Raw genomic sequence first — 26,393 nt, 5'->3', positions numbered from 1 at the left:
GGATCCATTGTAAAGTAGGCCCAGGGGGCCAGGGGCTCTGGGATCCATTGTAAACTAGGCCCGAGGTTCTGGAATCCATTGTAAAGTAGGCCGTGTGCACTGGGATCCATTGTAAACTAGGCCTGGGCCTCTGGGATCCATTGTAAAGTGGGCCTGGGGCACTGGGATCAATTGTAAAGTGGGCCTGGGCCTCTGGGATCCATTGTAAAGTGGGCCTGGGGCACTGGGATCCATTGTAAACTAGGCCTGGGCCTCTGGGATCCATTGTAAAGTGGGCCTGGGCCTCTGGGATCCATTGTAAAGTAGGCTCGGGGCTCTGGGATCCATTTTAAAGTAGGCCTGGGGCTCTGGGATCCACTCTAATGTCAGCACTTTGATTAGCATGGGTGTCAGAAGTTATGGGGAGAAGGCAGGAGAATTGGGTTAGGAGGGAGAGATAGATCAGCAATGAATGAATGGTGGAGTAGACATGATGGGCCGAATGGCCTAATTCTTCTCCTATCCCTTATGAACTTATGAAGGCATGGGCAACTGTGAGCCATTCTAACATAGGAACACAGAAGAGTGCAGCACAGGAACAGGCCCTTCGGCCCACTGTGCCGAACATGATACTAACTCCTATCTTGCCTGCACACAGTTCCACGCTCCCAAGAGCTTCCAGTCTTTCCTGCACTGACGTTGTGTTTCTCCTCTTGTGTCGCAGGCTTCGGCTAACGGGAACTGGGGTTCGTGGGGTACGTGGGGTCCATGCTCGCGGACCTGCGGAGGGGGCGTTCAGTTCGCCCGCCGCCACTGCAACAACCCCGCACCCCGGAACAACGGCAAATATTGTGTGGGCAAGCGCGCAGTCCACCGATCGTGCAACGTGACTCCCTGCCCGCTAACTGGTAGGTGCCTCCAGAAATTAACCCCCCCCCCCCCTGCCTATGTAGTTCATCCCCTGACTGTGCTATCTTTAAGGGCTCTATCTTACTCTGTCTTTGGGAAAGAACTGCAATTGCTGGTTTAAAACGGAGTAAAATGCTGGAGTGACTTAGTGGGACAAGCAGCATTCTGCAGACGGTTCTCGACCCGAAACGTCACCCATTCCTTCTCTCCAGAGAAGCTGAGTTTCTCCAGCATTTTGTCTCTACCGTCAGGTCAGCTTAGTTTATTACCACGTGTACCAAGGTACAGTCAAAAGCTTTGACTGTACCTCGGTGAGGCAGCATCTATGGAGCGAAGGAATAGGTAACGTTTTGGGTCAAGACGCTGAATTTCACCAGCATTTTTCTTTGTACACTTCAGCATTGCTGAATGCCTGTTATATTAGCTCATAGTTCATTTTTTTTTATGACTGTTATTGGATGTGGAAAAGAAATCCTCGGGCTCCATGGCAAGATCTTGTCTGCCTTGGAAGGATCCACGAATTCCTTACCATTTGATACAACAGACCGTGTTACTTTAACCTTGAAGGGAACGACTTTTAGCAACGTCAAAAAAAAAAACTTAATTTTAAATAGTCTCCATGTCCTGAATCTGTGACCTTCAGATTCTCAGGCAAAAGAGCTGCCATCAGATATTTGCTTCATTGATCAGTTGGGATCAGACACAGAAGTGCGTTACATAACTGTGGCTGTATTAAAGTTCCAAGATCTATTCCAAAAAACTTTGCCAGAAGTTTGAATGAAAGCAGAGACACGAAAGGTGCTGGAATCTGGAGCAAAAATCTGGAGAATCTGTCCTGACGCTACATACTGTCTCGATCGAAAACATCCACCATTACTCTGCCTCCACAGATGCCTCCAGAACAAGGGGTCACAGTTTAAGGATAAAGGGGAGGTCTTTTAGGACCGAGATGAGAAAAACATTTTTCACACAGAGAGTGGTGAATCTCTGGAATTCTCTGCCACAGAAGGTAGTTGAGGCCAGTTCATTGGCTATATTTAAGAGGGAGTTAGATGTGGCCCTTGTGGCTAAAGGTATCAGGAGGTATGTAGAGAAGGCAGGTACAGGATATTTAGTTGGATGATCAGCCATGATCATATTGAATGGCGGTGCAGGCTCGAAAGGCCGAATGGCCTACTCATGCACCTATTGTCTATGTTTCTATGATGCTGAGTTCCCAGATCAGTTTGCTTGTTACTCAATGAAACATCACATATCATCGGCGGCATGGAGGAGCGGCGGTGGAGTTGCTGTCTCACAGCGCCAGGGACCCGGGTTTGATCCTAGCTATGGGGCGCTGTCTGCACGGAGTTTGCACGTTCTCCCCGTGACTGGCGTGGGTTTTCACCGGGTGCCCCGGTTTCCTCCCACGCCCCAAAGACGTGCAGGTTTCGTAGGTTCATTGGCATCGGTAGAAGTTGCAAACTGTCCCTAGTGTGTGTTGGATAGTGCTAGCGTGTGCGGGGATCGCTGGCCGGCGCGGACTCGGCAAGCCTATCTCCTCGCCGTATCACTAAGACTAAACCGAAACATATGTGCGCAAGGGAATTCTGTGACATTTGCTGGAATTCGCAAGAAAAGGGCAGGAGGATCTCTGATGTAAATATCTACAGGGAACACGAGGGGGGGGGGGGGGGGGTGCAGGGTGGAGAGATAAGTTTTTTTGGCCTTCCATCACAGCGATGTGATGGATGTTTATGTAAATTATGTTGTGTCTTGGGTCTATTTGTTTGTAATTTGCCTGGGTTTCAGCAACTAAGTTACAGAGAAAGGTTGAACAAGTTAGGGCTTTATTCTTTGGAGCGCAGAAGGTTAAGGGGGGACTTGATAGAGGTTTTTAAAATGATGAGAGGGATAGACAGAGTTGACGTGGAAAAACTTTTCCCACTGAGAGTAGGGAAGATTCAAACAAGGGGACATGACATGAGAATTAAGGGACTGAAGTTTAGGGGTAACATGAGGGGGAACTTCTTTACTCAGAGAGTGGTAGCTGTGTGGAATGAGCTTCCAGTGAAGGTGGTGGAGGCAGGTTCGTTTTTATCATTTAAAAATAAATTGGATAGTTATATGGATGGGAAGGGAATGGAGGGTTATGGTCTGAGCGCAGGTATATGGGACTAGGGGAGATTATGTGTTCAGCACGGACTAGAAGGGTCGAGATGGCCTGTTTCCGTGCTGTAATTGTTATATGGTTATATGGTTATATGGTAATGTATGGCTGCAGAAACAGCATTTCGTTTGGACCTCAAGGGGTCCAAATGACAATTAAATTGAATCTTGAATCTTGAGGGAAAGAAATTTGACCAAAATAAATTTGACTGATTTTATCCAACACGTTTTATGGTCAACCTGTCTGAAACATAGTCAACCTATCCAAGCAGTATTTCACAAGTGTCTCTCCAGATGGAATTCGCGGACAAATGCCAGGAAAATCCTTTGGATTATCCCAGTTGTCCATGGGAGCCAAATACTTCACATCACAGTGGCTCTGCAACTAAAGCTAAGGAGACAGACAGAGTTTTTCATAACACCCCACCTGTAAGCTAGATACCGTAGGCACGAAATGCTGGAGTAACTCAGCGGCTCGGGCAGGCACCTCTGGCACTGCCATCCAAGACCGCACGAAATTGCAGCAGATCGCGGATCGTAGACGCAGCCTAGACCATCACACAAACCAACCTCCCTTCCATTGACTCCATCTACACCTCACGCTGCCTCGGCAAGGCCAGCAGCATCATCAAGGGCCAGTCTGGCCACTCCCTCTTCTCCCCTCTCCCATCGGGCAAAAGGTACAGAAGTGTGAAAAGGCACATCTCCAGATTCAGGGACAGTTTCTTTCCAGCTGTTATCAGGCAACTGAACCATCCTACCACAACCAGAGAACAGTCCTGAACTACTCTCTACCTCATTGGTGACCCTCGAACTATTGTTAATCGGACCGTACTGGCTTTATCTTGCACTGAACATTATTCCCTTATCATGCATCTATACACTGTAAATGGCTCGATTGTAGTCATGCATTGTCTTTCCACTGACTAGTTAGCTTGCAACATAAGCTTTTCACTGTACCTCAGTACACACGACAATTAACGAAACAGAACTGAACTGAAAACGAATGTGACATTTTGGGTAGAGACCCTTCTTTAGACTCAAGCTAGATACCATGAAAGATAGAGACATAAGGAACTGCAGATACTAAAACCTTGAGCAAAAATTGCAGGAGCAACTCAACAGTTCAGGCAGCATCTCTGGAGGGAATGGATAGATAACAATTTGGGTCAGGACCCTTCTTTATGGTATAGAGTGGTTTTGGAGAGGATGTTTCCACTAGGGGGAGAGTCTAGGAGCAGAGGTCATAGCCTCAGAATTGTAAGACGTTCCTTCAGGAAGGAGATGAGGAGGAATTGATTTAGTCAGAGGGTGGTGAATTTGTGGAATTATTTGCCACAGAAGGCTGTGGAGGCCAAGTTAATGGATATTTTTAGGCAGAGATAGATAGGTTCTTGATTAGTACGGGTATCTGGGCTTATGGGGAAAAGGCAGGAGAATGGGGTTAGTAGAGAGGGATAGATCAGCCATCGGATCTGGAGAAAACCCACGCGGTCACAGGCAGAACGTACAAACTCCGTACAGACAGCACCTGTGGTCAGGATCGAACCTGGGTCTCTAACGCTGTGAGGCAGTAACTCTACCGCTGCACCTTCCTGTGTTCTTCCTGTGACTCCGGTTTCCTCCTACATCCCAAAGACGTGCTGGTTTGTCGGCTAATTGGCCTCCAGATGTGACATGCACCTGATGTGTGGGGAGTGGATGGGAAAGTGGGATAACATAGAACTAGTATGAACGGCTGATCGGTGGTGGGCCGAAGGGCCCGGTTTTCCCGCTGTATCTTTTGAGTGCTGCCGTTCGAACATTCTCCCCTCATCCCTTGAACTCACAAAGCCTTTAGGAAAATATCTAACTCCTTCACAAATTATGTTTAATGATTTGGCTTTTCGCTTCTGTGGCAGAGAACGGCAAGAGTTCACCGTGAGGATAAATAGAAATACTGTGGAAAAGCACATTTCTGCTCCAGACACCATTTACCATTCCAATAAAGTTGAAAGCCTTGGGAAATAACATCATATCGTATCGTAATGCATTTTTCAACCCTGGAAGGTTGGCCTGTGTTAAGAGTGGGCGAGTCTGGGACTAGAGGGCACAGCCACAGAATTAAAGGACGTTCTTTAAGGGAGAAAATTCTTTAGTCAGAGGGTGTCGAATCTGTGGAGCTGGTTGCCACAGAAGGCTGTGGAGGCCAAGTCGATGGATATTTCTAAGGCAGAGATAGATGGATTCTTGATTAGTACGGGTGTCGGAGGTTATGGGGAGAATGGGGTTAAGAGGGAGAGATAGATCAGCCGTGATTGAATGGCGGAGTAGATTCAGCTCTACTCCTATTCCTTGTGACCTTATGACCTGTAGTTTTAGTGCACAATGCACTGGAAACTAGTTTGCGTCAAGTTTGTGTTTGGGATATGATGCCCTGCCTTCAATGGTGAATTTCACATCTGGCTACCTCAACCTCTCCAACACCTGACCATTCAATTCTGTTGGGGGGTGGCGGCACGGTGGCGCAGCGGTAGAGCTGCTGCCTCATAGCGCCAGAGACCCGGGTTCGATCCCGACAACGGGTGCCGCCTGGTCGGAGTTTGTACGTTCCCCGTGACCGCGCGGGTTTTCTCCGGGTGCTCTGTGTTCCTCCCACACTCCAAAAGAGGTTTGTAGGTCAATTGGCTTCTGTAAATTGGATGTGCAGAGTGTGTGTGTTCTTGTGTGTGTGTGTGTGTGTGTGTGTGTGTGTGTGTGTGTGTGTGTGTGTGTGTGGGTGTGTGTGTGTGTGTGTGTGTGTGTGTGTGTGTGTGTGTGTGTGTGTGTGTGTGTGTTCGCTAGTGCGTGTGTGTGTGTGTAGTGCTGTGTGCTAGTGTGTGTGTGCTAGTGCGTGTGTGTGTGTGTGTGTGTGTGCTAGTGCGTGTGTGCTAGTGCGTGTGTGTGTGTGCTAGTGTGTGTGTGTGTGTGTGTGCTAGTGCGTGTGTGTTTGCTGGTGCATGCTGGTGCGTGTGTTAGTGCTAGTGCTAGTGCCGGGGGTCGCTGGTCGGTGTGGACCGAAGGGCCCGTTTTCACGCTGCATCTCCAAAATTAAAACTGAAAACTAAAATAAAAGCTAAAGTTGCAGCAAATGCAAAATAAGAATGAAGTAGTGATTAAGGTTGACTTTGCTGAGGAAAGCTCAGTTAGTTTGGAAGTTCAGCCTGTGTGTTCTGCAGAGCTGCACAGAGCTAAGTTCAGAGGGGTTGATCGAGGCGGCCACTTGAAAGACCCTGGGCTTATTTGTACTTTGAAACATTACTGGTGGCAAGTGTTTTTCAGTCTGCTGTCAGATCCTGTTGTTCTTGGCTTCCGATGGCTCAGTGTCTTGTTGCTTCGTGCCAGGAAAGGGAATATTTTCCAGTCTGCCGCTCGCCCAGCGGTACTTTGTATTCTGATCGTTTGAGTCCAAAGTGTGGCTGGATTTCCAAAGGAGTGGAAAGCACTAAAAGATGTGCAGCGCTCCGCAGAGCAGCAAGTGAAAGGAATGCTGGACAGACATGGCAGAGACTATTTCTCAGTGGCGATGCGTGGCGTGTGTGGAACAAGGAATATGGTTGGTCAGGAGAGAAAAGGAGTCCGATAAAATATGGGAGGAAAGCATGTGGGTTGGTTGGAAGAGTGTGGCATATTAGAATCTATATTACTAAAAGTAAGATCTTGACCGCTTTTGACTCACTGCGATGTGATTTCCGAGAGAATGCCGCCACTTACGGTCGCCATTTTTGGCCATCTCACTCAGAGCCCACCTCTGAGGACTGGACCAGAGAACTTTTCCCATCGATGAAAAATCAGAGAGATATTAATGTTTTTTTTTTTAAATCACCATTCTCTCTGCTGCCCAGTCTCTCTGTTGGGTGACCAGCCCTCCCGTGTGATGCTGGGACCCAACGGGTCCCACTTAGTCTAGTTGGAATATAAAAGTCACTTGAGAATAGTTGCTTGGCACGGTGGTGCAGTGGTAGAGTTGCTGCCTCGCAGCTCCAGAGACCCTGGTTCGATCCTGACCACCGGTGCTGTCTGTATGGAGTTTGCACGTTCTCCCCGTGACCCATGTGGGTCTTCTCCGGGTGCTCCGGTTTCTATCTGTGACTCTATCCCGGTAAACCTTTCCTGTCCATGTAGCTGTCCAGATGTCTTTTAAATGCTGCAATAGTACCTGCCTGCTGCGGCAGCTCGTCCCGTGCACCCAGCTCCGTACAGGGTTCGTTAATAAGGTAGACACAAAATGCTGGAGGCAGCGGGACAGGCACCATCTTTGGAGAGAAGGAACGGGCGACGCTTTGGGTCGAGTCCCTTCTTCAGACGTCGGGGGTGGGGGCGGGACAGAGATAGAATGTAATCGGAGACAGTAAGACTGGTGGGAGAACTGGGAAGGGGGAGGGGACGGAGAGAGAGGGAAATCTGTAGTTAGAGAAGTCAATGTTCATCCCGCTGGGGGTGTAAGCTACCCAAGCGAAATATGAGGTGCTGTTCTACTAATTTGCGCTGGGCCTCACTCTGACAACGGAGGAGGCCCAGGAAGGTCAGATTGGGAATGGGAGGGGGAGTTGAAGCGCTGAGCCACCGGGAGATCAGGTAGGTTAAGACGGATTGAGCGGAGGTGTTCAGCGAAACGATCGCCGAGCCTGCGCTTGGTCTCGCCGATGTAGAGAAGTTGACACCTGGAACAGCGGATACAGTAGCTGAGGTTGGAGGAGGTGCAGGTGAACCTCCACCTCACTCGGCAAGATTAATAAGACGTCTTTTTATCCAAATAGGTAAATCTTTCCGAGACGAACAATGTGAGGCGAGAAACGGCTACCAGACCGACATCAAAGGAGTGAAGACGTTTGTGGAGTGGGTGCCCAAGTACGCTGGAGTCACCCCTGCTGATGCGTGCAAGTTGACCTGTCGGGCCAAGGGAACAGGCTACTATGTCGTCTTTTCCCAGAAGGTAAAGAAATGAATCGCGCTCGTCAAAAATCACCCACACTTTGTTTGCCACAAATTACAATTAGAACACCAGCTGTGTGCAGGGAAGAGCGGCAGATGCTGGTTTCAATCGAAGGTATGCACAAAATGTTGGGGGGATCTCAGCGGGACAGGCAGCGTCTCTGGAGAGATGGAATGGGTGACGTTTCGGGTCGAGACCCGTCCTCAGACTGATACCACGTACTTGTGCCATAACGCCAGGATAAGCGCTCAATCGAGAGAACCAAACCCAAAGCCAATCTAAACTGATTATACCAAGTTATACTCAACAATAACTAAGCATCGAAATACTCCAAGGGTGCATAGAAACATAGAAAATAGGTGCAGGAATAGGCCATTCGATGCTTCGAGCCTGCACCGCCATTCAATATGATCATGGCTGATCATCCAACTCAGTATCCACGTGTACCTGCCTTCTCTCCATACCCCCAATGATACCTTTAGCCACAAATACTCCAAGGGCCACCATCTAACTCCCTCTTCAATATATAGCCAATGAACTGGCCTCTGATCCCCTTAGCCCACAAGGGCCACATCTAACTCCCTGTTAAATATGGCCAATGAACTGGCCTCAACTACCTTCTGTGGCAGAGAATTCCAGAGATTCACCACTCTCATCGCAGTCCTTAAATATTTCCCCCGCATCATTACACTGTGACCCCTTGTTCTGGACTTCCCCACCATCGTGAACAATCTTCCTGCATCTAGCCTGTGCTAGCCAGGAGACCAAAACTGTACGCAATACTCCAGGTGTGGTCTCACCAAGACCTTGTACAACTGCAGTAGAACCTCCCTGCTCCTATACTCAAATCCTTTTGCTATGAATGCTAACATACCATTCGCTTTCTTCACAGCCTGCTGCACCTGCATGCCTACTTTCAATGACTGTTGTACCATGACACCCAGGTCTCGTTGCATCTCCCCTTTTCCTAATCGGCCACCGACAATGTTTATGACGTAAAGGTAGAAACATAGACAATAGGTGCAGGAGTAGGCCATTCGGCCCTTCGAGCTGGCACCGCCATTCAATATGATCATGACAGAATCAGTATCCCGTTCCTGTTTTCTGCCCATATCCCTTGATTCAATTTGCCCTACGAGCTATATCCAACTCTCGCTTGAAAACATCCAGTGAGTTGGCCTCCACTGCCTTCCGTGGCAGAGAATGCCGCCGATTCACAACTCTCAGGGTGAAAATGGGTGAACGAAACTGACATCGTGAGGCAACAGGGCAAGCTACGGTTGGGGCGGCACGGTGGCGCAGCGCCGGAGGCCAGGGTTCAATCCCGACTACGGGTGCAGACTGTACGGAGTTTGTACGTTCTACCCGTGATCTGTGTGGGCTTTAACCCAGTTTCCTCCCACACTCCAAAGATGTGCAGGTTTGTGGGTTAATGATTTGTAATGATTAATGCAGTACTTTGTAAACTGCGAATACGTAATAAAAGTTCCTTTAGTTACGAGATACAGCGCGGGTCCGTGCCGACCAGCGATCACCCGTGCACTAGGTCTATCCGACACTCTAGGGACAATTTACAGTAGCCAACTAACCTGCAAACATGAACATCTTTGGCGTGTGCGGGAGGAAACCGGAGCACCCCAGAGAAAACCCACGCAGTCACGGAGAGGACGTGCAAACACCGTACAGACAGCACCCGCAGTTAGGATCGAACCCGGGTCTCCGGCGCTGTGAGGCAGCAACTCTACCGCTGCGCCACATTTCGGTACAATAAACACCTGGGGACATCTGGTGCCTGATCCTAGCTGCCATTTAGATTTTGTGCAGGTTGGTTTAGTTTAGAGATACAGCACGGAAACAGGCCCTTTCGGCCCACCGAGTCCACGCCGACCAGCGATCCCCGCACACCAACGGGCCGATCCCACTGGTGGTCAGGATCGTACCGGGGTCTCTGGCGCTGTGCGGCAGTTTTGATTACAGCAGTACTTTGTAAACTGTGAACATGGTTTTTGAACAAGGTCCTTAGCTGAGGGGGGGGGGTGTGGGGGGAAGAAGGAGGGAACAGGAAGAGTGCCTCGGGTTACACCTTTGGCCGAATGCAGTGGCATTGCCGGGCTGGCGTGAAGCGATTTTTCTTGGGGAGGGGCTGGCTTTGGTTTACGAGGCCCAGCGTGGGATTAGGATGGGCTCGGATCCACAGAGATGGATGGACAGGGCCACTCTCGCTGCCAGCTGTCACAGTCCCAAGCCAAACATGACTGGAACGGGCTCAGCCCAACCTCGACCGACAACACAGTGTGACATTGACTTGTATGGGGGTCGGCCGCGCCCAAATGTTCCAGGCACGTGGCTGAGGGAAGGGGAAGGGCAGGAGGGCAGGCTGTGTTGTCCTCGAATTCAAATACATGGGCAAAGCTGCAAGAAGCAGAGCAGCTAAGATGCTCTCAGTCTGTGATGAAAAATTGCAAGCCGATATAAAGAAAGCATGTAAATCCACTTCCGTTTATAGACTTTACTTTGGAGAGACTGCATGGGAACAGGCCCTTTGGCCCACCCAGTCCGTGCCGACCAGCGATCACCCAGTACACCAACACTATCCTCTTGTTTAGTCTAGTGATACAGAGTGAAAACAGGCCCTTCGGCACACCGAGTCCACGCAAATCAGCGATCACCCCGTACACTGTCACTATCCTACACACACTAGGGACAATTTACAATTTTTACTGAAGCCAATTAACCTACGAACCTGTTTAAGAAGGAACTGCAGATGCTGGAAAATCGAAGGTAGACATAAATGTTGAAGAAACTCAGCGGGTGAGGCAGCATCTATGGAGCAAAGGAAATAGGCAACGTTTCGTGCCGAAACGTTAGCCTATTTCCTTTTTGCTCCATAGATTTGGAGTGCCTCACCCGCACGGAGTTTCTCCGGCAGACAGCACCCGTTTTTCAATCAACCTACAAACGTCTGGTGTGTCTTATCGGTGAGACCAAGAGTGTGGGGGTTTCGCCGAACACCTCCGGAGCACCAGGACCTCCCGAAACCCACACAGTCCTGGGTCCCTCCATGGGCGAGAGCACGTGGAAACTCCGTACAGACAGAACACGAATTCTCCCAATTTTGTATCTTTCAATCAATCCTCCGATCAATCAATATGGTTTTGGGAAGGGATTTTACTGCCTTTACCTGCGCTGGCTTATCTGTTGCTAGTTTAGTAGTTATGTTAGTTAAGATTGGTCCCGAAGATTGGCCTCAAAAACGCATCGATGAGCAGTGAGGAATGAATAGCCAATGTGAAACTATCTGTACGGAGTTTGCACGTTCTCCCCGTGACCTGCGTGGGTTTTCTCCGGGCGCTCTGGTTTTCCTCCCACACTCCAAAGACCCACAGGTTTGTAGGTTACTTGGGTTCAGTAAAATTGTAAATTGTCCCTCGTCCAGAACCAGGGGGCACAGTTTAAGAATAAGGGGTAGAGACATTTAGAATGGAGACGAGGAAACACTTTTTCTCACGGAGAGTGATGAGTCTGTGGAATTCTCTGCCTCAGAGGGTGGTGGAGGCCGGTTCTCTGGATGCTTTCAAGAGAGAGCTAGATAGGGCTCTTAAAGATAACGGAGTCGGGGGATATGGAGAGAAGGCAGGAAAGGGGTACTGATTGGGGATGATCAGCTGTGATCACATTGAATGGCGGTGCTGGCTCGAAGGGCCGAATGGCCTACTCCTGCACCTATTGTCTATTGTCTGTTGCGTGTAGGGCAGCATTAGTATGTGGGGATCGCTGGTCGGCCCAGACTGGGTGGGCCGAAGGGCCTGTTTCCTTGCTGTGTCTCTAAAGTGAACTAAGAATGGTGACCAAAATGTCTCGGCCTTTTGGCTCGTAGCGACTTTAATTGAAGAAAGATTGCTTTTGCTTCACATCCTTGCCAACACCAATCTAAAGTGTCATCGCGAGAGACAGCTTGTACTTTGTTAACATTGGGTTCGACAGATTCCTTCCCCGCCCCGCCACTAACTAGTAATAATCTATAACCACATCCCAATTGAGTAACGTAAAACCAATACTTAATGCCCGTGACTTGAAGCCGCTGCCTTTCTTGATCGGCCGCCATTTCACATAAACATTAGAGGTGGGGCGTGTGCCCTGCCCGGGCGTGACTCACAGCTAAGTCACGGCTGAGTTGAACGCTGGTGGAACAGTTAGAAAGTAGTTAAATAAGGAAGGAAACATTCTTGGAGAGTCGCTGCACACTCCACTTCTGTCCTAGAGAGCAGCTAGCTGTTCAGCATAGCTAGATTCAAGGAAACGCAGTGTCTTAACCTACCCGATCTCCCGGTGGCTCAGCACTTCCACTCCCACTCCCGTTCCTACACTGACCTTTCTGTCCTGGGCCTCCTCCACTGTCAGAGTGAGGCCCAGCGCAAATTGGAGGAACAGCAACTCATATTTCACTTGGTTACACAAAAAAGCTGGAGAAACTCAGCGGGTGCAGCAGCATCTATGGAGCGAAGGAAATAGGCAACGTTTCGGGCCAAAACCCTTCTTCAGACTGTTCTTCAGAACAGCAACTCATATTTCACTTGGGTAGTTTACACCCCAGGGGTATGAACGTTGACTTCTCTAACTTCAGACAGCCCTTGTTTCCGCTCTTCATCCCCTTCCCCTTCCCAGTTCTCCCACCAGTCTTAAAGCCCCTGTCCCACGGTGCTAGTTCATTCCAAGAGCTCGCCCGAGTTTGCCCTGATTCGAACTCGGAGATTTACGGTAATGGCCGCTTGTCGGTACTCGGGGCTCTCGTGGACATTTTTCATCATGTTGAAAAATCTTCACTTCATTACTCTTCCCGTGCTTACCTGCCGTTAGCGAGTCTTCCCGAGTACCTGCCGTTAGCGAGTCTTCCCGAGTACCTGCCGTCGGCGTTATGAGCCGGTAAGAGACGTCCCCAAGCTCCGACGTACCCGCTACATTCATTCTCCGTGCTTACCGCGAGTTTGATTTTTTTTTAACTCGGGAGAGCTCTTGGAATGAACTCGTACCGTGGGACAGGGCTATTACTGTCTCTGCCTACATTCTATCTTTGTCCCTCTGCCCTGACATCAGTTTGAAGAAGGGTCTCGACCAGAAACGTCACCCATTCCATCTCTCCAGAGATGCTGCCTGGCCCGCTGAGTTACTCCAGCATTTAGTGTCTAGGGATTTGGATTATGTGCAGAAGGATAAGAGCAGGTTTTGGTATGTTCTCCCCGTGGCCCGCGTGGGTTTTCTCCGGGTGCTCTGGTTTCCTACCACAATCCACAACTGTGCCTGTAAGAAAGAACTACAGATGTTGGTTTACGCCAAAGGTAGGCACAAAATCCTGCAGTAACTCAGCGGGTCAGGCAGCATCTCTGGAGAAAAGGAATAGGTGACATTTCGACACAGGCCGATGAAGGGTCCCTATTCTCCATGAGATGCTGCCTGACCCGCTGAGTGACTCCAGCATTTTGTGGCTGTCTTCAAGTTAATTGCATCGTGCAAATTGTAAATTGCCCCAAGTGTGTAGGGTGGTGCTGGTGTACAGGGTGATCGCTGGTCGGTGGGGACTCGGTGGGCCGAAGGGTCTGTTTCCGTGCTGTATCTCTAAAGTCCAAGGTAAGGTGTGTGCACCGGGGCTTGGTATACCTTTGGTATAAACCAGCATCTGCAGTTCTTTGTTTCCACATCTTCCCCTCACACCCATTCCTTGAATATGCCTCCAAACCTTGCGGAGGAAGGAACTGCAGATGCTGGTTTACACCGAAGATAGACGTAAAATGCTGGAGTAACTCAGCGGGACAGGCAGCATCTCTGGAGAGAAGGAATGGGCGACGTTTAGAGTCTCGACCCGAAACGTCACCAATTCCTTCTCTCCAGAGATGCTGCCTGTCCCGCTGAGTTACTCCAGCATTTTGAGTTTTAGAAGGAACTGCAGATGCTGGAAAATCGAAGGTAGACAAAAATGCTGGAGAAACTTAGCGGGTGAGGCAGCATCTATGGAGCGAAGGAAATAGGCAACTTTTCGGATCATTACCATTCTTCAGACTGAAGTGGGGGTGGGGGGGGTAGCTCTCCCACAGCCCACTGTCTCCGCCTCTTCCTTTCTTCTTCCCCCACCCCCACATCAGTCTGAAGAAGGGTCTCGACCCGAAACGTCGCCTATTTCCTTCGCTCCATAAATGCTGCCTCACCCGCTGAGTTTCTCCAGCATTCGTGTCTTCCAGCATTTTGTGTCTATCTTTGGTTTAAACCAGCATCTGCAGTTCCTTCTAACACACTTCACAGCCATTCCCCCTCCCCATTGGAGAGGTGTTCTATGGAAAAAAAGGACCCTGACTCTTCTAAAAAGCATCTGGAAGCATTTACAGCATGGAGGTCTTTACCAACTTACTAAAAAACAAAATTAATCCTGCCAATTGGCTCCTACACCACCGAGACTTTCTTGTTTGTCAGTATTATTAATTAATTGGACTTCACAGGAGAGATGATGACAGGTCTGGATAATATTAGGTGACAACCAGATATGGCCCAGAATGTTGAATATTGACTGAGTTAACACACCAGCAGAGTTAGATATCTAAAGTTAAAAGATATATTCTGCGGCCCGGAGGGGCAGCGGTGGAGCTGCTGCCTCACAGCGCCAGAGACCCGGGTACGGAGTTCATACATTCTCCCTGTGACCTGAGTGGGTTTTCTCCAGGAGCTCCGGATTCCTCCCACACTCCAAAGACCAACAGATTGGAGAATTCAATGTTGTAATCTACCTGGAATACCCGGAATATGAGGTGTTGTTCCTCCAGTTTGCGTATAGGCCTCACTCTGGCAATGGAGGAAGATTAGAGGTTTTGTGGAGTTTAGTTTAGTGACGCAGGCCCTTCGGCCCACCTAGTCCGCGCCGACCAGCGATCCCCGTACATTAACACTATCCTACGCACACTGGGGATAACTTACATTTATACCAAGCCAATTAACTTACAAACCTGTACGTCTTTTGGAGTGTGGGAGGAAACAGAAGATCTCGGAGAAAGGTCACGGGCAGAACGTACAAACTCCGTACAGACGGCACCCGTAGTTGGGATCGAACCCTGGTCTCCGGCGCTGCATTCGCCGTAAGGCAGCAACTCTACCGCTGCGCCACCGTGCCGCCCTGTATCTTTCCAGAATGTGTTAAGAATGGTTTATGTTAAAATGAGATACTTGTAACATTGAACGGCGCCCTTTCTGTAGCTCCCCTTTGCATACCTCAGGGGCATGAGAAACAAAGAATATCACTGTGGCTCGTCGCATGTGCCAATCAAGTGTTGTTCACTCGCTGGTTCATCCGTTCACCCACTTTGCTGTAATCCCCAGGTGACAGACGGGACGGAGTGCCAACCCTACAGCAACTCCGTGTGTGTGCGTGGGCGCTGCTTTCGGACGGGATGCGATGGGATCATCGGCTCCAAGCAGCATCATGACAAGTGCGGAGTGTGTGGTGGGGACAGCAGCACCTGTGTGAAGATCTCTCGGAGTTTCACCAAGAGGAGGTAACGTGATCCGATCTAATCTCGTCATCACCTTCCCCTCAGCCAACAATGAACCATTCTTACATTTCAATAGATAATGGGTGCAGGAGTTGGCCATTCGGCCCTTCGAGCCAGCACCGCCATTCACTGTGATCATGGCTGATCATCCCCAATCAGTACCCCGTTCCTGCCTTCTCCCCATATCCTCTGACTCCACTATATTTAAGAGCCCTATCTAGCTCTCTCTTGAAAGCATCCAGAGAACCTGCCTTCACCGCCCTCTGAGGCAGAGAATTCAACAGACTCACAACTCAAAAAGTGTTTCCTCGACTCCGTTCTAAAAGGCGTACCCCTTATTCTTAAACTGTGGCCCCTGGTTCTGGACTCCCCCAACATCAGGAACATGTTTCCTGCCTCTAGCGTGTCCAAACCCTTAACAATCTTATATGTTTCAATGAGATATCCTCTCATCCTTCTAAACTCCAGAGTGTACAAGCCCAGCCGCTCCATTCTCTCAGCATATGACAGTCCCGCCATCCCGGGAATTAACCTTGTAAACCTACGCTGCACTCCCTCAATAGCAAGAATGTCCTTCCTCAAATTAGGGGACCAAAACTGCACACAATACTCCAGGTGTGGTCTCTGTTATACTAAGGCCCTGTACAACTTCCTTACCATCGCCTGCTTTGCTCTGTCGTTTTCACACCTTACCCTTCCATATCTCAGGAATTCCCTTAACAAATCCATTCTAAGTTACTGAATAGCGAAAGGCCTGGATGTGGATGTGGAGAGGGTGTTTCCACTAGTGGGAGAGTCTAGGACTGGAGGTCATAGCCTCAGAATTAAAGGACGTTCCTTTAGGAAGGAGATGAGGTGGATTAAGTCAGAAGGTGGTGAATTTGTGGAATTCTTTGCCACGGAAGGCTGTGGAGGCCAAGAATGGATATTTTTAAAGCAGAGATCGATAGATTCTTGATTGAGAGATAGATCAGCCATGATTGAATGACGGAGCAGACGTGATGGGCAGAATGGCCGAATTCTGCTCCCGTCACCTCTGACCTTATGAACTTATGAACTCCCCGACTCTCAGCCTGAAGAAGGGTCTCGACCCGAAATGTCACCCATCCCTTCTCTCCAGAGACGCTGCCTGTCCCGCCGAGTTACTCCAGCGTTTTGTGTCTGTCTAATCTACACAGCTTCAATAACACTGAGGGGGGGGAGGGGGAGTAGTGTCGGTAACAGGGAATATGAGTGGGAGATGGAATTGCTTCGTGAACTAGTATAAACTCAACATGCTGAATGGTTTCTTTCTGAGCCATGAAGAAATAAACAAAGAAATGCGGCAACTGGTATTTATTGAGGCATCTACCCGATAAACATCCAACACTGCACCAACACAACTTTCTCAAATAGTGAAAGGCCTGGATAGAGTGGAATGTGGAGAGGATGTTTCTACTAGTGGGAGAGTCTAGGACCAGAGGTCACAGCCTCGGAATTAAAGGACGTTCCTTTAGGAAGGAGATGAGGAGGAATTTCTTTAGCCAGAGGGCGGTGAATCTGTGGAATTCATTGCCACAGAAGGCTGTGGAGGCCAAGTCGGTGGATATTTTTAAGGCAGAGATAGATAGATTCTTGGTTAGTGCGGGTGTCAGGGGTTACGGGGAGAAGGCAGGAGAATGTGTTTGAGATGGAGAGATAGATCAGCCATGATTGAATGGCGGAGTAGACTTGATGGGCCGAATGGCCTAATTCTGCTCCGATCACGTCTGAACCTGGACCACAACGCACGCCCAAAGCCCTCAAAGTATTAACATCATTTCCATCGACCGTATGAATTCACTGTTGACCTGTTCATATTTTGTGGGGACAGGAATGTTAATGCAGGGAATTGCAATATTATGCCCATTTATTTTTCCCGATTTTCCTCTCATTTGTAATAATCGTTCCGACGATCATTTTGTATCAAACGCCTGTGGATTACAGCGGCCTGATCTTAGCTGCCATCTAGAACAGTTTAGAGACACAGTGAGGAAACAGGCCCTTCAGCCCACCAAATCCGCGCCGACCAGCAATCCTCGCACACGAACACTATCCTACACACACTAGGGACAATTTACAATGATACCAAGCCAATTAACCTATAAACCTGCACGTCTTGTTCGAGCACCCATTGAAAACCCACCCAGTCGCGGGGAGAACGTGCAAACTCTGTAGGGACAGCACCCGTGGTCGGGATCGAACCCGGGTCTCCTGCGCTGTGAGGCAGCAACTCTACCGCTGCGCCATCGATCATAGAACGTAGAACAAACAGTGCAGCACAAGAATGGACCCTCCCTCCCACAGCGTCTGTGCCGAACATGATGCCAAAACCAACTCCTGTCTGCCTTGACATACTCTCTATCCCTCCATTCCCTACATTTCCATGTGCCAACAAATGTCTGATGCTTACTCCGACTAAAATTATACCATATAGTTTGAGACACAAAGAACTGCAGACGATGGTTTATGGGGGAAAAAAGACACAAAGTGCGGGAGTAACTCGACGGGACAGGCCACATCGCTGGAGAAAACCCTTTCACACAAAGGGTGGTGGGTGTATGGAACGAGCTGCCAGAGGAGGTAGTTGAGGCTGGGACTATCCCAACGTTTAAGAAACAGTTAGACAGGTACATGGATAGGACAGGCTTGGAGGGATATGGACCAAGCGCAGATAGGTGGGACAAATGTAGCTGGGACACGTTGGCCAGTATGGACAAGTTGGGCCGAAGGGCCTGTTTCCACTCTGTGTGAATCTGTGACTAAAAGGAATAGGGTCGAGACCCTTCTTCAGACTGAGAGTCAGGGGGCTATCAGCGGTTTTAACCAGTGCTCCGGGGAACATGGATAGGTAACGTTTTTGGTGTGGACCTTCTTTCAAATCCGGGTTGGGAACAGAAAAATAATGGCCTACACATGCACCTATTTTCTATGTTTCTATGCTGCCGCACCCAGCTGAGTTCCTCCAGCACTTTTATCTACCTTCGATTTTCCAGCATCTGCAGTTCCTTCTTATACATACTATAGTACCCAGATTCTCATGAAATCAGAACAGAAGCAGGGATCAGATATCTCCAGAAGTGCAGGGAGGCCGGCACTTTAGCAGGCAGGCAGTTGAGAAATGCACTTAAGATACGTTAATGACCAATAATTGTCAGGAAGAGAGGAAAAGGTTGTTTGCAAACAACAGTCTCCAAATATTTACAGCCCTGTCTCCCTGTGGTTGCCCATCGCCTCTGCTTATACAAGAGGCTTTTCATTCACTTAGTTCAAAGCACGGCCGTGATGTGCGATGTAACGCTGGCTGAACCGATTCATAATGACGCGCATTCACTTAATCAGCTGGTCCATAATGGACGTTCATCCTCAGCCGGTCAACATCGACGTGTTGGGCTTGTACACTCTGGAGTTTGGAAGGATGAGAGGATATATCATTGAAGCGTTAGGGCTTGGACACGCTAGAGGCAGGAAACATGTTCCCGATGTTGGGGGAGTCCAGAACCAGGGGCCACAGTTTAAGAATATGGAGTAAGCCATTTGGAACCGAGGCGAGGAAACACTTTTTCTCACAGAGAGTGGTGAGTCTGTGGAATTCTCTGCCTCAGAGGGCGGAGGCAGTTTCTCTGGATAGTTTCAAGAGAGAGCTAGATAGGGCTCTTAAAAATAGTGGAGTCAGGGGAAATGGGGAGAAGGCAGGAACGGGGTACTGATTGGGGATGATCAGCCATGGTCACATTGAATGGCGGTGCTGGCTCAAAGGGCCGAATGGCCTACTCCTGCACCTATTGTCTATTGTCTATTGACCGATTTATCCACCGGGTGGCACTGCGGTAGGTCATAAGGTCATCAGTAATAGGAGTAGAATTAGGCCATTCGGCCCATCAAGTTTACTCCGCCATTATATCATGGCTGATTTATCTCTCCCTCCTATCCCCATTCTCTTGCCATCTCCCCATAACCCGTACTAATCAAGAATCTATCTATCTCGGCCTTAAAAACATCCATTGACTGAGTCTCCTCAAGGACCTGTCCCACTGTACGAGGTAATTCAAGAGTTCTCCCAAGTTTCCCCGAGATTCGAACTCGGAGAATTACGGTAATAGCCGCTCGTAGGTACTCGGGGCTCTCGTGGACATTTTTCAACATGTTGAAAAAAATCTTCATGAGCTTACCGCATTTCCCGAGTACCTGCCGTTAGCGCTACGAGCTCCGACGTACCCGCTACGTACATTCTATGTACTTACCACGAGTTTGATTTTTTTTTAAACTCGGGAGAGCTCTTGGGTAAACTCATACAGTGTGACAGGCCCTTCATACTTCTGTGGCTAAGAATTCCACAGATTCATGAAATTCCTCCTCAATCATGGCTGATCTCCGCCTCCCAATCCCATTTTCCTGCCTTCTCCCCATAACCCTCGACACCTGTTCCAATCAAGAATCTATCTATCTCTGCCTTAAAAATATCCACTGACTTGGCCTCCACAGCCTTCACTGGCAAATAATTCCACAGATTCACCACCCTCTGACTAAAGAGTTGCTGCCTTACAGCGCTTCCAGCTCCAGAGACCCATGTTCGATCCTGGCTACGGGTGCATGTTTGTGCGAGATTTGTGTACAAACGCCCCATGGCCTGCGTGGGTTTTCTCCGAGAACTTCGGTTTCCTCCCAAGCTCCAAAGACATACAGGTTATAACCATATAACCATATAACCATATAACAATTACAGCACGGAAACAGGCCATCTCGGCCCTACAAGTCCGTGCCGAACAATTTTTTTTCCCCTTAGTCCCACCTGCCTGCACTCATACCATAACCCTCCATTCCCTTCTCATCCATATGCCTATCCAATTTATTTTTATATGATACCAATGAACCTGCCTCCACCACTTCCACTGGAAGCTCATTCCATACCGCTACCACTCTCTGAGTAAAGAAGTTCCCCCTCATATTACCCCTAAACTTCTGTCCCTTAATTCTGAAGTCATGTCCTCTTGTTTGAATCTTCCCTATTCTCAAAGGAAAAAGCTTGTCCACATCAACTCTGTCTATCCCTCTCATCATTTTAAAGACCTCTATCAAGTCCCCCCTTAACCTTCTGCGCTCCAGAGAATAAAGACCTAACTTATTCAACCTATCTCTGTAACTTAGTTGTTGAAACCCAGGCAACATTCTAGTAAATCTCCTCTGTACTCTCTCTATTTTGTTGACATCCTTCCTATAATTGGGCGACCAAAATTGTACACCATACTCCAGATTTGGTCTCACCAATGCCTTGTACAATTTTAACATTACATCCCAGCTTCTATACTCAATGCTCTGATTTATAAAGGCTAGCATACCAAAAGCTTTCTTTACCACCCTATCTATATGAGATTCCACCTTCAAGGAACTATGCACGGTTATACCCAGATCCCTCTGTTCAACTGTAGGTTTGTCGGTTAATCGGCTTGGTATTAAAAAAATGTGAAAATTGTCCCTAGTGTAGAATAGTGTTAGTGTGCAGGGATCGCTGGTCGGTGCGGACTCAGTGGGACGATGGGCCTGTTTACGTGCTGCATCTCTAAACTAAATCCCACCCCTGGTGCAGAACCCTGTCTGAAACAGACAAAAGTTTGTTTTTTTGAAACTTTCATTTCAACATTGGTATTTCCTTCACGGAACTAATTTTCCACTCATGGGAACTAATTTATCCCTGATTGTAGATATAGAAAGATAGAGAGATTTTAGTTTAGTTCAGAGATACAGTGCGGAAACAGGCCCTTCGGCCCACTAAGTCCACTCCGACCGGCGATCCCCTTACACTAACACTATCCTACACCCACTAGGGACAACTTACAATTTTTACTGAAGCCAATTAACCTACAAATCTGTACGCATTCGGAGTGTGGGAGGAAACCGGAGCACCCGGAGAAAACCCATGCGGTCACAGGGACAAAGTGCAAACTCTGCACAGACAGCACCCGCGGTCAGGATCGAACCCGGGTCTCCGGCGCTGTAAGGCAGCAATTCTACCGCTGCGCCACCGTGCCGTCACCTACCCTTGCTCCAGTGTCTTCATGGTGGCGCAGCGGTAGAGTTGCTGCCTCACAGCGCCAGAGACCCGGGTTCGACTGCTCTGACCGCCGTAGTTTGTACGTTCTCCCCGTGACCTGCATGGCTTTTCTCCGAGATTTTCTTCGGCTTTCCTCCCACAAGGTCATACGGGTTTGCAGGCTAATTCGCTTGGTATAAGTGTATAAATGTAAAACTGTCCCTAGAGCGTGTTCAGGGAATGTGCGGGGATCGCTGGTCCGCAAGGACTCGGTGTTTCCACGCTGCAATATACGAAACTAAACGAAACGTTTGGTAGACGTGACTCTAATAAACTGAACCTTAAAGCTAAACCAACATCTTTTCTCCATATGCACTGTCCCAGAGCTGGGTGTCAAGACCTTAAACACAAGCCTTACACCGGGTACTTGCTTGGCCGAATGTCCTGCACGCACACACGGTCTGTTTATTAAACAGCTGGAAACACTTGATGTTTGAACGTTCCACTGGCCCAACCCACATCTGTGCGAGATGCCCTGGCCAGTTTGTGCATCTGGATCGCGTGTTTTGTGTACGGTATTTCCAGCTGCATTAGAAAGACCTCCATTCATCAGTGAGAGATTGTCATCTCTCCAGTTTTTGTTTCAGAAGCCCCTTAATTTTTCGAGCGTGTGGATCAGTCTGGAGCTGCACCGGACCACAGGGCCAGCAGCCGTCATCGGTGGCTCGGTGGCCCCAGTAATTGTGCTCCTCTAACTGGGAATCCCATGGAGTTGCTTCAGTCAGTTTGCCTGTCGCTGAGTCTGCAACCCAATGCCATTTATTTTTTCAGCACAATCTGCGGCACGCTGGAATTTCCTTCACTTTAACTCGCAGGAACTGTAGGTAGTATAAATCCCTGCACTGGCCAAGGTACATCAAAGCAGACTTGCCCAGGCCGATAAGTGCTTAACCCTTTGATGATCAGTCGTTCTGTTACAAATGCCTTGCTAGCTGCACTGTGTGGAGTCATAGTCACTCAGCCTTCAAACAGGCTCTTCCGCCCAACTTGCCCACACCGACCAACGTGCCCCATCCACACTAGAGTGTAGGCTTTTAGTTTTGTTTAGTTTAGAAACATAGAAAAATAGGTGCAGGAGTTGGCCATTCGGCCCTTCGAGACAGCACCGCCATTCAATATGATCATGGCTGAACATCTAAAATCAGTGTCCCGCTCGTGCTTTTTCCCCATATCCCTTGGTTCCGTTAGCCCCAAGAGCTAAACTCTCTCGAAAACATCCAGTGAAATGGCCTCCACTGCCTTCAGTGGCAGAGAATTCCACAGATTCATAATCTCTGGGGAACATAATTTAGTTTAGTTTAGTTTTGAGATACACTATGGCACACCGAGTCCCCGCCGACCAGCGATCCCCGCACACTATCACCCACTAGGGACAATTTACATTTCTACGCCTTTGGAGTGCGGGAGGAAACTGAGGATCTCGGAGTAAACCCACGCAGGTCACGGGGAGAACGTGCAAACTCCGTGCAGGCAGCGCCCACAGTCGGGATCCAACCCGGGACTCTGGCGCCGTAAGGCAGCAGCTCTGCCATCCAGCCTCGAGAGAAAGCCATCTGTAGCCTGTACCTTTAATACGACCTCGTGGCTGCGAATTAAATGTGAAACTGCTTATTCAATATTCCAGCAGCAGTATTAATACATTCTTTTTCAATGAGTGAGCATATCTCTTGCTTGAAGCCTGAAGGAGTTTGCACAGTTGGATTGCATGGCTTATTTTGCAGCTCATGGCCTGATGTTACCATGGATACCAGTATGTGTTCAAGGCAATGCATGTATGGTCCCTGTAAACAGATTATGATACGAACAGCAGCAATATTATAGTTTGTTGCCACATATTGCAAATAGCAGATCTGTACATTATAACGTCTGAGAAAAGCATAAAAGCCGAACATTAGTCCCAGCACTCCTGGGGTGGTTGTTCTTCCACATTGATTGTTTGAAAGATACAGCGTGGAAACAGGCCCTTCGGCCCACCGAATCCATGCCGACCATCCATTATCTGTTCACTCTAGTTCTATGTAACTTTCTCATCGCACTCCATAGAAACATAGAAAATAGGTGGCAGGAGTAGGCCATTCGGCCCTTCGAGCCAGCACCGCCATTCAATATGGGGCATTTTACAGAGGGCTAATTAACCTTCAAACCCGCACGTCTTTGGGATGTGAGAGGAAACCAGAGCACCCGGAGGAAACCCACGCCGTCACAGGGAGAACGTGCAAACTCCACACGCAGAGCCAGATCAGGATCGAACCCGGGTCTATGACACTACGGGTGCTGTCCATACAGAGTTTGCACGTTCTCCCTGCAACTGCATGGGCTTTCTCTGGGTGCTCCAGTTTCCTCCCAACACTCCAAAGACGTACAGGATTGTGGGTTGTGCTGAAAGTAGTCAGAAGAACTTTCCCCACCAGAAACATCACCCATCCCTTTTCTCCAGAGATGCAGCCTGACCCGCTGAGTTATTCCAGCACTCTGTGCTTCTCTCAGGATTGCAGGTTAATTGGCTTCCGCCAATTGTAAATTGTCCCCAGTGTGTAGGATGGTGCTAGTATGATCGGGGCTGGTCATAAAGGACTCGGTGTGCTGAAGGGCCTGCATCTGCGCTGTAACTCTAAAGTCTACAGGTCAAGATTCAAGATTCAAGAGAGTTTATTGTCATGTGTCCCAGATAGGACAATGAAATTCTTGCTTTGCTTCAGCACAACAGAATATAGTAGGCATGAATACAGAACAGATCAGTGTGTCCATATACCATTATATAAATGTATACACACCTGAATAAATAAACAGATAAAGTGTAAATAAACAGATAATGGGCTATTAATGTTCAGAGTTTTGTTTGAGTTGAGTTTAATAGCCTGATGGCTGTGGGGAAGTAGCTATTCCTGAACCTGGACGTTGCAGTCTTCAGGCTCCTGTACCTTCTACCTGAAGGTAGCGGGGAGATGAATGTGTGGCCAGGATGATGTGGGTCCTTGATAATGCTTCCAGTTTAGGGTGTCCACCAGAATAGACGGTGGAGGGGGATTTTAAGTATTTTTTGACTTACTAACATGGATATTTGGGCAAAACACAACCCATTCACTATCCGCGCATGGCCTATAAGTTGACGGTTTGGATACCTAATGGTTTAGTTTAGTTTGGGTTAGAAATACAGCATGGAAACAAGCCCTTCAGCCCTCTGAGTCCGCGCCGACCAGCGATCCCTGCCCACGAGCATCATCCTACACAAACTAGGGACAATTTACAATTTTACCGAAGCCAATTAACCTACAAACCTGTACGTCTTTGGAGTGTGGGAGGAAAGCGGAGCTCCCGGAGAAATCCCTCGGAGAACCTACAAACTCCCTACAGACAGCACCCGTGGTCAGGATCGAACCAGGGTCTCTGGCGCTGTAAGGCTGCATAGTTCGTTACTTAAGTTTATTGTCACGTGTTGCGAGGTACAGTGGAAAGCTTTTGTTGCGTGCTATCCAGTCAGCAGAAAGCCAATACGTGATTACAATTGCGCCATTTACAGTGTACAGGTAGATACATGACGAGGGAATAACGTTTAGTGCAAGGTAAAGCCAGCCAGCATTGGTCTTTGCATTTGGCACGGTGGCGCAGCGATAGAGTTGCTGCCTCACAGCGCTTGCAATGCCAGAGACCTGGGTTCGATCCCGACTATGGGTGCTGCCTGTACGGAGTATGTACGTTCTCCCCGTGACCGCGTGGGTTTTCTCCGGGTGCCCCGGTTTCAGTCCACACTCGTACTTGGTATAAGTGTAAATTGTCCCGCGTGTGTGCGTGCGTGCGTGCGTGTGTGTATGCGTGTGTACGTGTGTTTGTGCGTGTGTGTGTGTGCATGTGCGTGTGCGGGGATCGCTGGTCGGTGCGGACTCGCTGGGCCGAGGGTCCTAGTTCCGCGATGCATTCTCTGAAGTAAGCATTGCTGATGTCGGGTTTTTTTTAAATCTCTCTTCTTCTTTCTCCCTCAGTGTGGGCTACAGAGAGGTGACCAGGATTCCCGCCGGGGCGGTCCACATCAAGGTGAGACAGCACAAGCCCAAGGGCCAGCAGCGGTTTACCGCCTACCTGGCAGCCAAGAGGAAGAACGGCGACTACTTGTTCAACGGCAAGTACATGATCTCCACGTCGGAGACGGTCATCGAGATGAACGGCACCGTGTTCAACTACAGCGGCTGGAGCCAGCGGGACGACGAGGTCCACTCCATGGGCCACGGGCCACTGAAGGAACCCTTGATCATCCAGATCCTGGCCACCAACCCCGGGATTCCCCTGGACGTCCGCTACAGCTACTTCGTGCCAAAGAAGCTGGAGCAGCCGGCCAGCGACAACGCCATCGGGGCCCTGGCGGCCCGACCCCACTTCCCCAAGTGGATGACGGGACCCTGGTTGACCTGCTCCAGAACCTGTGGCGTTGGCTGGCAGACCCGAACCGTCCAGTGCAAGAGTGGAGAAGGCAAACTGGCTCGAGGGTGTCCTCTCTCCCAGAGACCATCGGCATTCAAACAGTGTTTGCAGACAAAATGTTAATGCACATTTCCCCACCGCCACCCCCCCCCCCCCCCCACCCACCCCAAGTCAGAGTCTCGTTTTTTTTTTTTTTTTTTTTTTGTTCCATTTCCTGTTTTAGTTTCTCGGTGGTGAGGGAGGGGGGGGGGGGGGGAGGGAGTGGTGAGGAAGGAAAACGTTCTTGGCCGTTCGACAGAAAGCGCCCTGGCGTCGAGAACGCGGTCAAGAATCCGTCTCCTTATCC

General features: G+C 49.1%; 1 protein-coding gene across 1 annotated transcript in view; it reads left to right on the top strand.

The window, feature by feature from the left end:
- LOC129703051 (A disintegrin and metalloproteinase with thrombospondin motifs 5) overlaps positions 1 to 26,177 on the top strand; it is a 49,870-nt gene extending 23,693 nt beyond the window's left edge. The window contains exons 5-8 of the mRNA XM_055645239.1: positions 704 to 887; positions 7,815 to 7,990; positions 15,350 to 15,525; positions 25,612 to 26,177. Coding sequence (XP_055501214.1) covers positions 704 to 887; positions 7,815 to 7,990; positions 15,350 to 15,525; positions 25,612 to 26,170 — 1,095 coding nt within the window. The 3' untranslated portion in view covers positions 26,171 to 26,177. The remainder of the gene's footprint in view (positions 1 to 703; positions 888 to 7,814; positions 7,991 to 15,349; positions 15,526 to 25,611) is intronic.
- The last annotated feature ends 216 nt before the right edge of the window (positions 26,178 to 26,393 follow it).

The sequence above is a fragment of the Leucoraja erinacea genome, chromosome 13 (genome assembly GCF_028641065.1).
Source record: "Leucoraja erinacea ecotype New England chromosome 13, Leri_hhj_1, whole genome shotgun sequence".
Taxonomy (NCBI): domain Eukaryota; kingdom Metazoa; phylum Chordata; class Chondrichthyes; order Rajiformes; family Rajidae; genus Leucoraja; species Leucoraja erinaceus.
Note: the sequence above shows the minus strand (reverse complement) of the source record. Positions and strands in the feature narration are given on the sequence as shown.